General features: G+C 33.3%; 1 protein-coding gene and 3 long non-coding RNA genes across 4 annotated transcripts; 2 read left to right on the forward strand and 2 right to left on the reverse strand.

Annotated features, from left to right (window-relative positions):
* The first annotated feature begins 1,447 nt into the window (after positions 1-1,447).
* Positions 1,448-2,062, forward strand: LOC128133570 (uncharacterized). Its single transcript, XM_052771063.1, has 2 exons — positions 1,448-1,740; positions 1,847-2,062. Exons 1-2 carry the CDS (start codon positions 1,588-1,590, stop codon positions 2,060-2,062), a joined length of 369 nt encoding a protein of 122 aa, XP_052627023.1. The 5' UTR covers positions 1,448-1,587.
* Positions 2,063-2,288: 226 nt separating this feature from the next.
* LOC111889039 (uncharacterized) lies at positions 2,289-3,127 on the reverse strand. The gene is made up of 2 exons (XR_008231753.1): positions 2,764-3,127; positions 2,289-2,541 (listed from the first exon to the last, which is right to left on the reverse strand). It is a non-coding gene; the product is annotated as an uncharacterized LOC111889039 (long non-coding RNA).
* A 3,130-nt stretch (positions 3,128-6,257) lies between these two features.
* On the forward strand, positions 6,258-6,829 carry LOC111889026 (uncharacterized). The gene is made up of 2 exons (XR_002849391.2): positions 6,258-6,511; positions 6,609-6,829. It is a non-coding gene; the product is annotated as an uncharacterized LOC111889026 (long non-coding RNA).
* A 5,379-nt stretch (positions 6,830-12,208) lies between these two features.
* LOC122197387 (uncharacterized) lies at positions 12,209-13,176 on the reverse strand. Its single transcript, XR_006190787.2, has 2 exons — positions 12,792-13,176; positions 12,209-12,704 (listed from the first exon to the last, which is right to left on the reverse strand). It is a non-coding gene; the product is annotated as an uncharacterized LOC122197387 (long non-coding RNA).
* Positions 13,177-17,963: the final 4,787 nt, after the last annotated feature.

Here is a 17,963-nt window from a genome sequence, read left to right on the forward strand (position 1 = left end):
AATTTACTTTTTTGTTTTTAGTTTTCTTATATATGTTATTTGATTTTGAAAGTTCCAGCACTAAATACCACTCTTGTGTTGGACATTAAATCGTCCCAGGGGTATTTTAGTCTTTAATTTACTTTTTTGTTTTTAGTTTTCTTATATATGTTATTTGATTTTGAAAGTTCCAGCACTAAATACCACTCTTGTGTTGGACATTAAATCGTCCCAGGGGTATTTTAGTCTTTAATTTACTTTTTTGTTTTTAGTTTTGTTATATATGCTATTTGATTTTGAAAGTTCCAGCACTAAATATCACTCTTGTCCTTTTATTTTTCTTAAAATTGAAACATATTTGTTTTTTTTTGTTTTTGTTTATTTTTTTTTTCATATAATAGCATCCTACTTTTGGGTGACATTTTGAAGGTTCTGTTTGACAGAAAATGGTCCCAGGGGTATTTTAGTCTTTAAATTACTTATTATACTTTATATGTGTTATATCAAGTAAACTATCCCCTGAAAATATCTAAAAGAAAATTCCAGCACTAAATACCACTCTTTTGTTGGACATTGAATCGTCCCAGGGGCATTTTTGTCTTTAATTTACTTTTTTGTTTTTATTTTGAAAGTTCCAACACTAAATATCACTCCTGTCCTTTTATTTTTCTTAAAATTGAAACATATTTGTTTTTTTTGTTTTTGTTTATTTTTTTTCATATAATAGCATCCTACTTTTGGGTGACATTTTGAAGGTTCTGTTTGATTTTTTTTTTGGCTCTCGGTGTTTATGGCTTTCAGTTTTTATGTAATTGATTTTTTTTAATTTCGTTGTTCATCTCTATATATCAAGTAAACTTATTATATTTTATATATGTTATATATTATTATATATAACATACCGAACAAACAGAAAATCTTTCAGTTTAGTTTGGTGATTTTATGTTATTTTTAAGTTATTTTTATTTTATTATTATTATTATTATTATTATTATTATTTGCATATAATAGCATCCTACTTTTTTATTTTGTTTTTTTAGTTTTGTTATATATGTTATTTGTTGTGTTGGACAGAAAATCATCTAAAGGGTATTTTAGTTTTTAATTTACTTTTTTGTTTTCTGTTTTGGCTCTCAGTTTTTATATAAGTGATTGTTTTTTTTTTAATTTTGTTGTTTATATATCAAATAAACTTATTATTCGTTATATATGCTATTTATTGTGTTGGACATAAAATCGTCCCAGGGGTATTTTACTCTATAATTGACTTATTTGTTTTCTTCTTTGGCTCTCAGTGTTTACATAACTAATTTTTTGTTGAATTTTGTTGTTCATATTTATATATCAAATAAACTTATTATATTCTTATATATGATATTTGTTGTGTTTGTCAGAAAATTGTCTTAGGGGTATATTAGTCTTTAATTAAGTTTTTAGTTTTTTCTTTTGGCTGTCAGTTTTTATATAACTGGTTTTTTTTCATGTTTATATAAAAACTAAGCTTATTATATATTACATATACTATTACTAAATTTTTAGGGGATAAAGTAAATACAAGTTGTAAAATTTATTGTCATTTCATTGACTTTTCAAATTATTTTTACAGATATGGCTACTTCAAAGATTACATTCATAAAAGACATTGACCCAGTCAATTCGGATTTCACTATCAAAGTCAAAGTATTGAAGTTATGGACGCTCAATTCTAAATTTAATGAGAACGAAAAGTACTCCATCGAAATGATTTTATTGGATGAACAGGTATATTCTTATTGTTTTCCAAAAAATATATTGCATTTTACCGTTCATTTTTTATAAATATCTTACATGATTACAATTTGATAATGTTGTCTTCTTTAATGTTTAGGGATCTCTAATTCAAGCTAATGTTTTCCAAAACTTATTTTATAAGTTTGAAAAAAGTCTTCGTGAGGGATCCGTTTATGAATTTACCACCCTATCTGTTGCAAAACACAATCCACATCCCAAATCTATCATCTTTTCTCATCTTCCAAATAAAATAACCTTCATAAGGGAAACAGAACTTAAGGAAAGTCTTAATTTTCCGAATTATATTTATTAAATGTTTTTGTATATTTATTAATTTTTTTTTACTATATAAAATTTCTAACTTATATCCCGTGGTTTCCACGGGTTTTAACCTAGTAACTACAAAATAAAGATATGCAAAATTAAATCACAATAGCTAATAAATAATAAAACATATTTTGATAAAATGATATAGTGTGTAACTTTGGAGAGGGCCACGACTTGATATTCATGCACATAATTCCCAAAATCTAAGGACAAACAAAAATGGATGAGTCAATAGATACAATTCTAGAAAAAAAATGTTTAGGAATGAAAATATACATAGTAGTTCCAGGAAAATATACATTCTTGATTACAATACAATCAAGCAACAAAATAATTGACATCACGTTCAGAACAAGAAAAAAATATATTCTTTTTTGAAAATTAAGTTGAATCGATGTATGTCCTTCCCAACAAATTTTTGATATCATTTTTCGAAATTTGGTCCTAATTTTCCATAAAAAATACCTAAACACAAAAAATAAAAAAATAATCCATTCTTATTAGGGTAGATAAATTAATATTCAAATCAGCAAAGAAATTAGAACGCATAACCAATTTAAAATTTGTAAACATTGAGCTGAAATAAACAAAATAATCCAATTATCATAAAGAAACTTATCACATTTAAAGAGAGGATAAAAGATACGACGGGGGAAAGAAGAGAAACAAACGAAGAAAGACATTTACCTAAGGTAGAGGCGTCATCAGGAGGTGACGTCGGCGATGGGAAACAAAGATGTGTAGGGATGGTCGGAGAGACTTCATGTGCCGATTGGTAAGGATTTCGAGTGAGGGGAAGGATTACTCGATTGGTTGGCGCATGATGAAGGTGGAGTCTAACTTAGCCTCCCTCAATTTAGAAAGACGATGAGAAATTGCTGGTCATCGGTGACGCACCAGTGCCGATGAGTGGGACTGGCGCCGAAAAACGGAGGAGGGGAGGAAGAATCACTCCAGGTTTAAGCGGCTAGGGTTCAGGATGGGTATATGAACGACATGAGAGAGAGAGAGTAGATATATTTAAATTTAATTAGCCTAATATTTAGGAAGAGAATTTTTATATACCAAAACTACCAGTGAATAATTAATTAAAATTCAAAACAAAATATGTAATTAATAATTGGTCAGAAATTAGTTACACAGTAACACAATATTTATAGGTTTATATTTGATCTATATATATATATATATATATATATATATATATATATATATATATATATATATATATATATATATATATATACTAGAAAGAATGGTTGGACCTTAAGGTAAGTTCATGTATGGGTTAGGGCCAATTTAGAAGATTGGGCCAATGGTTGATTTGTAGGCCTTTGGGCCTTTCAGTTTGTAGTTGGGTCATAAATTTGGACAATGCTAGCTTATGGGTAAAATGGTCCTTTTACCCCGGGCATGGAGTTGTGGTTATGGATTGGAACTTAATTTTTAATTGAGTGTTGTTTTGTTATTAATAGTTCGAGGATCAGACAACTTGCAGCCAGGAGTTTTCTATAAGATTCAACAGTGAGAGGCGAGTCTTCTCACTATATCCATGGGTCGAAGGCACCAATGTAGGCCCACTACGTGTTATGTGGTATGCTAATTGTCTCTGTGATACTTGCATGGAAGACCCCAGGGGGAGCCCGTGGCAATTGGATGTCAGACCATGGGGGAAGACCATGATATTCCATGTAAAGATCATGGGGAGCCATGACATAATAGATAAAGACCATAAGGGAGCCCATGGAAACTATATGTATGTGCATGATAATCTGTGTTTGTATGTTGTATGATATTTTGGGGAACTCGGTAAGCTTTGTGCTTAAGGTTGTCAGTTTATGTTGCAGGTACTCCGATTTTCAAATGGAAGGGCTCGAGATTATTGAAGAGCACACACCACATGTTTCTGTTTTCTATGAATTACTCTGATTTGTCGATGTTTTGTTAAAACTTAATTACTTTGGTTTCAGGAGATAGACATGTATTAGCGATTTATTAATCTAAAAACAAAAAAATTTATGTCTTGATTTTTGGGTTGTTACAATTCTCCAACCCTTGGATGTCGCTCCTATCTCCTCCACTTCATGAACTTTACGCTCCTTTTAGCGTTCAATCCCTTCGATATGCGTATAAGAATATTGATTGTGGGTTGACTTAGAAGTTTTGCTTCTTTTAAACATACCCACGAAATCATAACACTTTTTAGACTAAGCCATTTTCGTTTGCCCTTCATAACTCCCCAAAACGCCTCATTTGCAAAAGCTTTTTCAAATTTTGCCTTATAAATTTGACGAAATTTTTCCATGGCACCCACCTTATTTACACCGCTTTGTGGGTTGTGGATCGCGTTCGTTAGATGTCGTTGAACTCCATTGCGTTTTCATCGACGGTTCTCCATTTCAAGTAAAGTTGATTAGGATTGTGGTACTCCTTATTCATTCGGACACAAAAACTTCTCTAAACTCTAAATTTAAAGGTTGCTGAATCTTGGTCGTCGCTTGTCTCCGGATCCTCTGACACATCTACCAATGCTTGAGCTAATGCCTTCTCTTCTTTATCTGTCCATCCTTGGCATTTTGCTTTCCCTTTTCCTTTACTTTTTCCTTTTGGTTCGGCTTCGGGCTCTTGAACTGACTCTTGAACGGGCTCTTCAACGGGTGCTTCATCGGAAGAATTGGTTGACTCATCGAGTAAGCGGCGTGGTTGAAACTGAAAGTTAGTTTGGGGTTGAGGTTAGGAAAAGAATTGGTTTTCTTGAACCGACTCAAACGGATCAAGATCGAAATTTGGATGAGGTATTGGTTGAGATTGGAAATTAGTTTAGGGTTGGTTTTGGTAAAATGACATGGGTTGAGATTGGAATTGAGAAGAGTGCGGATTGACTGGATACATTTGCGGAGCTATACTATGATAATAGTAATTAGCGGGTGAATGAATGAGTTGATCAAATAAAGGTTGATAACATGTTGGTGATGGAAGGTTTGGTGATTGAGGGTTTGGAGGTGGAAGGTTTAGTTTTGGCTAGGTGAATACATCTTTGTATGGTGAATTTGAGAGTTTTTATGAGAGATAAAAACTGATAGTTTGTGCGTAAGAAATATTGAGAGTATAGTTTTAATTTATAGAGGTTTGATTGAAATTTGAAAATTTGAACTTTAGGGTAAAAAACTTTTTTTTAAAAAGAAAATGTGGGATTTTTTTTGAAAATAATGGATCCAATCAACATGGAAGCACCCAATCACATGCAAGCAATCCCTTATCTCTCCTCTCATTAAGGTCGTAGCGAAAACAAGCTAGCGAGCCCCGTAGCAAGAGCTAGGGGCTGTGTTCATTTTCCTAGCGAGGCTCATAGCGAGCAGTGGTAGCGATCAACTTCTTTTGGCTTAATAAGTTTCTACGAGAGTTGTTGCGGGTGAAATGGAAACTCATGCAAATTAAGACCACAAAAACATCGAGCACCAAAAGTGAAGTCAACCATAAATTGCCAATTGCACTTTCATTCGATAATAAATTTATTAACGTACTAAATTTATATTAGGTTTGAGAGAGTGAAACATGCCATGTCATACAGTCACATCAGCTTTGAAGCCACAAACTGCTTGTCATGTCATTTACATATTATTTTTATCACACAACATAAATGGCATGTCATTTTAAGGAGATAAGTTAACTTGTTAAAATAAAAGAAAAAATAAATAAATAATAAACATACTCGCATCCGCATCCACATTCTCTCTAATCTCTCTTTCTCATTGGCACAAATATGTCATTTTTTTTATTTTGTCATCGCATCCGCATCCACATTCTCTCTAATCTCTCTTTCTCATTGGCACAAATATGTCATTTTTTTTATTTTGTCATGCTATGTTTGAGGGATGGTGTAAGCCACCAATGACATGCAAATGCCAAGCAAATGCCACCCACTTCCCTAAGTCTTAGTTTCTAATGTTTTGGGTCAATCTTGATTTTTTTTTTTCAAAACGAAATTGTAATAATTGCAATTATCTAAAACAATTGCATGTGGTAATGACAATGCTACATTTTTTTTTTTTACATTTTTTTTCCTTTTCTGTCATTTTCAAGCCATAAATGATATGTTTGATGAATGTAGCCGATGTCATATATTTCACATTATGAATTACAGCCTTCAACTACTTTCTTAAAGAAGAAGACAAAAGAAAAAGACCCAAAAATCAAAGTCAATCAAAGGTATGTAATATATATACATACGATCCAAAAAAAAACCCTAAATCTCGTTGTCTAACAAGCTAAAATGAAACAGGAAAGTGTTGTTCCTTTCTTTTTAATTACTCTTTTTGCAATTGTCTTCATTCTTTCTAGGATGACAATTGTCCAAGCACAAATACGATCACCACCATTTCTTTGGGCCAGTTGTAATTGGGATGAAATGGCAATTTACGAGAAGGAAAAAAAGGTAATTTTTTATTAATATTTGTAAAAGCTGTAATTTGTTGAATTTATCATGACACCGATTTTGGTTATTGTATTTTAATTTTAATTCGACCGGTTAGTGGCACCAATGAACCACACCAAGTGAAGGGGGCGGCTAGGGACAAAAGGATAAGCTCACAATAGGTCATATCCATTACGGGTGTTTGATTTGGTGTATACATCTTGTATTTCATAAGTCATGTTCATTATGGATGTTTGATTATTAATCATGTACAATGATAAATTGTAAGGAATAAATGTTGTTATAATGGATGAATATATATTATTATTATCGGTAAAATATGTAACTATGTTGTTATAACTGAATAAAAAATATAATAATGTTGCTATTATAAATAAGAATATCGTTTAGACCTCTTCGTATTGAAGAGACAATATGTATCTTAGGGGCTCTTTGGCAGGATCTGAATTTTTAAGATCTGAATTTTTAAAATGTTGTTTGGTTGGAACCTCTGAATTGTTGTGTTGAATTATCAAAATGACCTTTATACCCTTTTTTATTATTTTTTGCTGAATAATTTTATATATATATATATATATATATATATATATATATATATATATATATATATATCCAAATAAAACATTAATATTTTCAAATACTAAAAATTATATTGAAATCCAAATAAACCCTACAAGCACATCAACACATATGATATGAGCTGTGATTTTAGAAAAATAAAAAATAAGCATCAGATCAGATTTTCGTGTCTATACATTACCACATCAGATTTCAACATTAATACATCAAGAAAAGGTATTTCAGGAAAAAAAATATGACCAAAACAGCCCTGATATTGCATTTGCCATCTATGCTCAAAGGATATGTAATCAAAAATCCTCAATTGCAAATTGAAATCATCAATCTTTATGTCAATTTAAATAAAAACATGCTTCCTGAAAACAATTTGAGTAAAACAGAACAGTGGAGCAATTTGTGTGAACGACACATTTGACAATAGAGATTTCAACAAAAAAAATCACCAAATGCTAGCAACAATTACAGATTCATTATTGATTTCAGCAAGAAAACATTGATTTCACCGAGAAATCGTCGATTTCATCGTATTTGGGGAGAGAAGAAAGGAAAAAATAAAAAACGATACATACGTGAAGCCGACCTCTGATGTGCGACAGTGGCGTCGTATGCGTGGGAGGCTAGCACCGAAGGTATGGGAGGGTGGCGCCGGAGATCCGAAGGGCAGCGATGGCAGCGGCTGACGGAGGTGGAGCGTATGGCGGCAAAAGATTGCAGGTAATCGGAGTGTGTTGGGAGGGAAGAGGGGTCGGTCGTATGAAATAGAAAAGAGAAGAGGGAAGTCACTTAGGGCAAAATAGGAAGACACGCCTCTTTTTCTTTTTCAGATACAATCTCATGTCTGAAATATTAAGAGGCTTTTGAAATATTAAGAGGCAGAAAATAAAATGCTAACAAACGGACTGAATCTGAATTTTTAAGAGGATGCCTCTTAGTTAGCCAATTAAGAGGCAAACAAACAACCCCTTAGGCATAGACGCCGCTTTTTTTCCTCATAACATGTTACCTTGATAGAGTGTTGTCTAAAAAGAAAACCATAACAAAGTTATATTTAAAGGTAAAAAAAGAACCAATCAATAGTTATACTATTTTTCTTTAAACAACAAAAGTTAGTAATGCCAGGAACCCCATGATCTCTATGTTAATATTCATCGTATTAGCTAAATCGACTACCTCCGATTTGTGATAGCTATCCTAATTAACTTGGCTTTCAAAAACCTAGTCCAAGGCCGGTTCTATCCTTTGAAAAACTAAGCAAGGGATTATGGTCTCATTTCTAAAGGGCCCCGAGTTTTAAAGCTTATTGTGTGTGTGTATATATATATATATATAGTTAGGTTTAAATGTTTTCACTATTTATTGTGTGCATGTATGACTGATTCTGCACCAATCATTTTAGTTATTTTAAGAAAGTAATTAATACATATTAAATGTTGAAGATTTAATTAATACCTATTATATCTACAACATGTAATATGCATTAATTACTTTTTAAAAATAACTAAAATGATTGGTCCAGAATCAGTCATACATGCACACAATAGATAGTGAAAACAAAATAACCTAAACCTATATATATATATATATATATATATATATATATATATATATATATATATATATATCAGTGGCGGCCCTAGGGGTGGTGCGAGTGTGCAATCGCATCAGGCCTCTAATCGTAAGGGGCCTCCGATTGAAAATTTTCTTTAATATTATATTATTAAAAAAAGTTAGAAGAAAATAATAATAATAATAAGTTTATTAAAATAGAATTGCTTGTTACAAATCTCATTTATATTATAAATAATAAAAATTCTGTTTGATCAAATAGTGGACTCTTTTTGTTTTTAGCGGTAAAAAATTTCCTTAATAATATTTTACAAAAAAGGTATGGAGCCTTAATTTAATTTTTGCACAAGGTCTCCAATATCTCAGGGCCGGGCCTGATATATATATATATATATATATATATATATATATATATATATATATATATATATATATATATATATATATATATATATATATATATATATATATATATATATATATATTTCTTGGGATATAAAGACAAGTTGAAGCTTAGTTTTGGTAAAAGAACTGGTTTATAAAACTAAAAGTCTCAAGTTCAAAACTATTTACTTACTTGAAGGGCCCAAATTTTTTTTGTTTGCTTAAAGCCTCTAAATTGGTTGAGCCGCCTCTCAAACCTACGAATGAAAATGTTTCTTTAAATGATATCAACATAGTATTATTATATGTTATTGTTGATTTTTCAACACTATATACTTTTTAACAAAACAAAGTATTGTATTGGATATCTATTTTTTAGCCAAATAAGGTATTTTATTGGATTTCAAATTAAACATGAATGAATACTCAAATTTGTGAATGGTTTATTTAATTTCATGTGTATATGATTGAATGGTGTGAACATAACGATATTTGTCATTTTTATTAAAAAAGACAAGAAAAAAGATTTTAGCGCTTTTAATTAGATTCGTCCATTTTTAATGATATACTAAGATAGTTTCTTGATTTCTAACATTTTAATGGTTAATATTTTAGATTTAATGTCTATTAAACCAACGATAAAAAAGTATATTCTTTATGGACCATTTCTTAGTATATTGCTATTTGACAAGCTTAGCATAAAATATGTTGCTATTTCTTGATGCATCCAATTATACAAAATTGCCCCTACAGTTTGTCATCAAAAGTAACCAACTGAAGTTAAGTTCAATGGGAAAATTACTTGATAGGGTAAGATATTTTTTGAAATGTATATATTTAGTCCTTATTCTTTTTTTCTTGTAAAATAAATCCTTATATTTTATTAATATGTACACATTAGGTCCTTTTCATCGGATTCTACAGGTTTTGCTGACGTGGAAGGGTTTATTTTACAAAAAAAAAAAAAAGAATAAGGACTAAATGTATACATTTCAAAAAGTATCTTACCCTATCAAGTCATTTTCCCTTTCTTTTATTTTGTTGAAATGAAATACCCAGGTGGCATCCACATATCCACAACGAGATTTTTCCAACTTTTATGCATCATGAAAAAGAGGGAGAACCCCGATCTCCGGCGACTCCTTTGTGTGTTCCAACACATCACTGGTAGCAAGGAGGAATTATGGCAAAAACAACAAGGTCGAAGGGGGAGGCAAGAGGAAGTAGAGACGGTAGTTGGCTGCGAGGAGCTGTTCTGGTAGCCCCTCGTCAATTCTTTCTTCTTTTTCTGGCAACATATCTCAAAGATGGAGGCAAAGAGAGACAGATCGGAGAAACATAACAGGTAAAGGGTGTTTGGCTGTTGTTGTTCGATCAGAAGGAAGAGAGATGAGAAAGAGAAGGGCCGCCGCCCTTTTCTAATTGCTGGAGGATCACCCACCTCCGGTGACTAAGCTAATTAATTGCTATTTAGCGCCACTTGTGCTTCCACATCAACAAAAAAAATGTAGAATCCGGTGAAAAGGACCTAATGTGTACATATTAATAAAGTATAATGGTTTATTTTACAAAAAAAAAAGAATAATGACTAAATGTGTACATTTCAAAAAGTATCTTACCCTATCAAGTCATTTTCCCTAAAAGAAAATTCGTATATGACCGGTATACCGGGTATAGCCGGTCAAAAGGACTGCATTGTTACAAAAAATAAAGTATAAGGGTTTATTTTACAAGAAAAAAAGAATAAGGACTAAATGTGTACATTTCAAAAAGTATCTTACCCTATCAAGTCATTATCCCAAGTTCAAATTGCCTCTTTCTATTTCATACTCTTTTGTTGTTTGGCCAGCTTCCAAGAATAAAAGTACACTAGTATTCCATCAAATAAAGGCAGAACCAAATCATAATTTTTTTGATAATATACTAATATATAAAATTTAGGATTCACAAAAAAGTATATGAAATTGACTTTGGTAAAGTAGTTCTCCTTTTTGGACATTTTAAGTCTTTGAATGATCCTGTTAAATCCAAAGTTCTAAAATATCTCAACAATATGTAGATCATTAACATTTACCAAATGACTCAGATTATATACATTACCATTTACCAAATATCTAAACAATATGGTCACGATCTGTAATTTGTTAACCTTTGATCGTCGTCTGAGTACATTGACCAGATAATCGCCATGACCTACTGTTACATCGTCAAATGAGGAGAAGGGAACATTGATCATGATACACAAAAGATCCAATAACCCTATTGTAATTATAAAAAAAATAACCCTATTGATGTTCCCACAACCATAATTGTCGAATTTCAAAACCTTCTGCAAAATAAAATCAACAAAAAAAACGATTAATAAAAGTGAAAGAGAATTCGAAAATCAAGATGAAGAACGAACTTAGGGTTGAAGTTCCAAAGCAGGTAAGGTGTGAGCGTCTAAGAGACAGAGGTGGAAGGAGGCAAAGCAGGAAGATGGTAGAAAGAGAGAGAAGCGGTTGCTTTGTGAATCTCCGGTCAAATGTTGAGGTACTATTTGTGGTCGTATCTTAGGAGAAGCATATTTTTGAAGGTCAAATGGTTTCTTGGGATACGGTAGCATCGGTGGTGGTGGAGGACAGCTAATTCCCAAGCGTCTACAACAAGAAAGCCACATGGGTAGTTCAATAGAAGACACGCATAGACAGAGAAGCGGTGGAACAGGCAAGTGAACGTCACGCCGGAAGCCAGGCTCTATCTCACGCACAAAAAAAAAGCCTACGTGAATGCACGCATACCTCACTATCAACTCTATCAAGAAAATTCCACATTAATTCAAAAAAAATCCCACAAAAATCGATGTTAAATCCTCAAGCCATCTCAAGTCCACTTTCCTTAAATTCTTTTAAAATCAAGAAAAATACCCCAAAATCCATCAAAATTCCACAAAAAGACCTTCTAATTCCATAAGCATCCAGCTCACCCCATTTTGCTTAATTCTTAAGGCATGGGGTTTATATATATATATATATATATATATATATATATATATATATATATATATATATATATATATATATATATATATATATATATATATATATATATATATATATATAAAAAGCATGTTCAAATTGATAACATTTTCAAATTTGAGAACAATTGAGAATACTTTCCTACGGCTCATTTGAAAAAAGAAATTTATCATTTATTCATATAATACTTTATTTATTATTTATGAATTTATTATTTAGATAATAAAAAAAAGAGTAACCCACTCCATCATACCTAACCCACATAATATTACATCTCACTTGGAACTCCACCACCAAAACCGTCGGAACCACCATAATTCTATAGGAACTATCACCGGGTCCACCGTAACGTTTCTGGAACTACCGTCAGAACCTCTGTAACCACCGTAAGATCACCGGAACCACCGGACGGCTACCTTTTCATTCTCTTTGGATCTGCTTGCCCATCACCTCTTTACGCCTCCTACCATCAGAAACTATACCCCTCTACTTCTTATCCTCGTTAACTGTCAACAGATCTAATTATACCGACTAGAATATATCATTTCACTGGCCACAACATCTCATTTCCCGATCTCGTTTCACCAACCACAAGATTTTTTTCCACTGGATCTGAAGCAGATCTCCATCGGATTCGCTTTCCTGATCTGGTTGCAGCAATAACCACCACAGATGTCATGGAATCTACAAAAGTTGGCATCATGTCGACGATGCTATCAGGTTTAAGCTCTTACCAGAAATCACGGAGTCATCATCGTTTCCCCAGCTGGCAGATCTGGTTTCTTCTAGTCACCGCCACCACCTTCGTTCTCACTCATTCTCAATTAGGCTTCATGGTTCTAAAAAAAGTCAGCTCCAAGAGCTTTCATTGACCTCTGGCTGCCTTGACAAGCTGACCAAACTCAAAATCGACTAGAATATGTCGGTTATTACTCTAAAATAAGTTGGACAGAAAAGGATCCAATATGTGAAAGAGTAAATGACTTGGAGGTAGTTGAATGTGTTTGTAGAGGAGGAGGAGGAGGAGAATCGACAGTGGACGCTTTTGTTCAGGTGAGTTCTTGTTTTACTTTTCATCTACATTGTTTTTGTTGATAGTATAAATTTGAAGGTTTTTATCTAAAAGTATGAAAGAAAAAGAGGATTGCAAGGTGAGACTCCCTATGAAGGCTTAGGCTATGTGGAGTGGTCACCACCAACTCACCGGAATAGTGGTGCCACATCTTTGCCACGTCACCTTCATCACCAACCACTCCACATAGGAAATGGTCACTACTAACAACATTCACTTTTGTATTTTTTTTTATTTTTTTAACATCATGTTAAATAAATAACATAATTTATAAAATAAGTAACTTTTTTTTATTTTTTGTAACACTATATGAAATAAAAAAACATAATTTATAAGATAAATAAATTTTTTGAAAACACAAAAAAAACATTTCATTAATTAAAAACATAGAAATTTAAAACCTAAATTACTAAAACACATATAAAACCTAACAAATCAAATACTACACTACTTAATTTAAAAAAAAAAAAGTAAAACATAAAAACTGTAGAAAAATACTACTCGTCGTCATCGTCCTCATCATCCTCATCCGCCTCATCGTCACCGTCTGCATTCTTGTCGTAATCATCGCCCTCATCCTCTTCGTCTCCATCGTCATTTCCCCCTTGGAGTTGTCTCCCCCATATGTGTGCTCGGTCAAATCGTGCCGTAGATTGTGATGTGTTTCACGATTTTGTATTTCCAAAACCCTAGAGATGTATGTCAGGTTGCCAACTTGTATTACTGCAGGCGGGTTAAGTACATCGTTCCCGGTATATGACTAAATAGTTCTGCCCTCTTCTTCTATTATCATGTTATCTAAAATCACACAGGCAGTCAACACCGTCGTTAGTTTTGTCCTATCCCATGTTCGTGCTGGATGCTTGATTACGTGTCACCTTTGTTGTAGGACTCCAAACGCTCTTTCAACGTCCTTCAGTGCAGATTCATGTGCTAACTTGAACAATTTTCATTTCTCATCGGCTGGAAACGAAAAATACTTAAAAAATGTAGCATACTCTAGATATATCTCATCACCTAGGTAATATCAATACTTGTATTCATTTCCATTCATAACGTATGACATATCTGGTGCTTTACCCTGCAAAATATCGTTAAATAACGGAGACACGTGAAGCACATTCAAGTCATTGTTTGGCCCCACCATACCAAAGAATGCATGCCAAAACCATAAGTCGTTTGAAACAACCGCCTCCAATATAACAGTCGGGACCCCATGATCTCCTCACATGAATTGTCCACGCCACACATTGGGACAATTTGCTCACTCCTAATGTGTACAATCAATACTACCAAACATCCCTGGAAAACCATGTTTAGCTTCATGCGCGACATACAACTGTTCGACATCACTTTTAGTCGGATGTCACAAGTATATGTCACGGTAAAGCTCTATAACATACTCACAGAAAAGATATGTACAATCTCGACCCGTCCTCTCAGACATTTTCAGATACTCATCTGATGCATCTGCGGTTATACTATATCTCAATTGTCTAAGAGCGGCCGTATATTTTTGTATTGTGCTAAAACCACGTTTACCTTTAGTATCCCATCGTAACTGGAAAAACTCATAATTACGTTCCAAATATGAAGTTATACGTTGTCACATCCCAAAACCATGAACGGCGGGAAACGTTCTGGGGCGGAGGACGTCATGTACAGTATCACAATAATGAAAAGTAGTAAACAAGCAACAACATCATCCATTACATTCATAATATAATTTTAATACAAGTGTGTTCTGTCAAATTATAATAAACACTAAAGTATAAATCAAAATGAAATATGAGTCTTAAACGAGCTCCATCTTCTCTAAACCTTGCATCGGTACCTGTCTACTGTTGACTTGAGGATACAAGTTATTTTGAAAGAGAGTATCAGCTTTAAAGCTGGTGAGATCATAAGTATTTTAGTGTCTTAATTTGTATGTAAGTATTTGTATGTATATGAAATGTAAGTATGAAAATGTATATGAACTGTAAGTATGAAAATGTTTTGAACAACCTAGAAACCATATGTTTCCTACTAAAAGTATCCTTCTACCAAGGCATCTAGTATCTGTGTGTGTGTCTCTTGTAAGAGTGTGTATTTTCCCAAATCTGACTATCATTAACCAAAAATATAGCTTCTACATTACCGTGCATCGTGTGAATGTTCACAAAGTGGATGAATGGGAAAATGAAATAGTACTATGGTGTAGTATCTAACTACAACAGTACTAACTACCTTAAATCTATTGTAATTTAAAGTAACATGTGATCGACCTGTATCCTGCTACCGACTCTAGTAAAACGACGATGTAAGACGCCGTAAGAAATGACATTTGGCACCCGTAGACTTGCAAATCCCACTGTAGCTAGCAACAAGGTGTAGGATAGTCAATCCAGTATAGATCTATACGCAAACTCATACACTTCCCAATTAAGGAGATCCGGGATACAAAAACGGTCATGGCATGAAGTGCCATGACCCGTCTAATGGTTCACATAACTGCATGAATGTATATGAAATGAATGTGCTAACTGAAAGTGTACTCTTTCTCTGTCTAGCCTGTATGTACTGAAATGTTCTATGTGTGCTAGCTGTAATGTATGTTCCCTCTCTATCTAGCATCTATAGTAATGTACTGACTAATGAATGAACTGACTCATTGCATGTTTCATTATTCTAGTAATAGTATTTGTGTCTTCCTATGCTACCCCTATGGTAACTTACTAGTGATGTAACTGGTACGCATGAACATGGAAGTATACCCTTGCTACCCAAGGGTATTGAATGGACTGGAAGAACCTTTATGAATATATATGTACCCATGATATATAACTAATATTTAAACAACCTTCGGACGGATACCCGATACCCCACCAGACCACATCTCAACGGTGAAAAGGAAATAAGGCGGATAGCCTTCCTAAGTCCTTTAAACATTTCTTATATAACTATACATATATAGGCATGCAATTGACAATATAAAAGCATAAAATAAGATTTGTAACACCTTTGAACATGATTATTATCTAAGAAAAGGTCGAGATGATGTCAGCCTATAAAACGGGTTTGAAGTATTTGTTTGATAAAACAGTTTAAGTATAAAGAAACATTGGTTTGAAACACAATTGTAAATGAATTTTAAATGAAACCTACAGTGTAAAATGAACAGTTTAATAAGGAGTTTTAAACATATAAAACGTTTATGAAAATCATGTGAAGAAAACTGTTTGGTAAAACAGCTAATGAGTAGTAAATCATTTGAATGCTGCTTATTAATCACATGTGATTGATATAATAACTAGCATGATTCTACTTGTATTCCCCCATGAAATATTTAAAAACATTTAAAACATTGATTAAGGGGTATGAACTCACCTGTAGTAAGTGGTACAGACGAACTGGAGATGTAGGATTGCTAGGTGTCAAGTGAAGTCTTGAACACACTCTATGATCCTAGTTAACATATAATATCACATATATGTATCAAATTAGTCTTTAAACAACTAATAAACAAGTCAAGACACCCTAGGACATGCTAAACACTTTATACAAGTGTTATAAGTCTCAAGGATTGCATCTAAGTTGTTGTAGGTCAAGGCTAGGGGGTTTAGGGTTCCAAAGGATCCCATTCTTGAGTTTACTCTCCAGGAACCAACACACAAGGAGTTTACGGTTGTAAACCCTTGAGTTTATGGACGTAAGCTCCAAATCCTTAGGTTATTTGGTGCTTTGAAGCTTTACATGTTCCCTTGAAGCATTTCTGTTTGATGGTTTAATCCTTGGAAGGGTTTAGGGCATTAATACACTCCTTTGAGGAGTTTACGGCCCCAAGGCCATTTCCTTTTGGGTTTACTGTCGTAAACCCATATGGAAAGGGGTATTTTTATGTTTTCAAGTCCCATGCTTATCTAGGATAGGTTTTAGATAATTATCAAAGGCTAATGAAGGCCTTAGGCACACTTTGGTACCCTTATTTGATGTTCACGACCCAAGAACCAAAATCCTTAGAGATTATAGCCGCAATCTCTCATGGGGATGGGTTTTTGGTGATTTCAAGTCCCTAAATTAACTAGGAGTGAATCTAGGCTAGTGTCCAAGGCTTTTGGAGGGTATGAAGCACCTTTTGGCCCTTGAGTTTGGAGTTCACGGTCCAAGAACTTCTTGGGCCGTGAACACCTTACTCTTGGTGTTCTTGGGTGTTTTCTAGTCCTACATACACTAAGATACGAGTCTAAGCTAGTTTCATTGCAAGAGGAAGGGACTAGGGCATCATTTGTCCCTTAAAAAGGGTTTATGGTCCAAGATGTTCTTGGGCCGTAAACTCTTCAACCTAGTTGTTTTCTTATGATTTCTAGTGAATTAAACACATAACAAGCCTTATAACACGCTTATATTAGAAGTACTCACGTTTTGGGACGAAAGTCCGAAGATCCGTGAGAGAGAATATGGCTTTTCTCTAGTTGGAAATGTAACAAATGAATAATTATGGCTCAGAATCATATATATACTCCTGGGTTTTTGGCAGAAAATATTTTTATTCAGGAATTGAATTCTAATATCAACGAGTTTTGGAATAACAAAGTTGCACAATACCCTAGTGCATCTTCTCTCCTGATATCTATTTAAGTGTAACTCCTGAAATACTCAAACTTATACCAAAGGTCTGAAAATTTACTGCAACTGTTCTAACTTCTATTGACTTGACATTGTTTGTACAGAATAGAAATTTCGGGTTGTCACATTATCCCCTTGTTAGAGGGAATTTCGTCCCGAAATTAGAATTTGGGTAAGGAAGTAGGTATGAATGATCGAGTCATGAGGTGGAAACTTCCTAATCGAT

The sequence above is a fragment of the Lactuca sativa genome, chromosome 4 (assembly GCF_002870075.4).
Source record: "Lactuca sativa cultivar Salinas chromosome 4, Lsat_Salinas_v11, whole genome shotgun sequence".
Classification (NCBI taxonomy): Eukaryota; Viridiplantae; Streptophyta; class Magnoliopsida; order Asterales; family Asteraceae; genus Lactuca; species Lactuca sativa.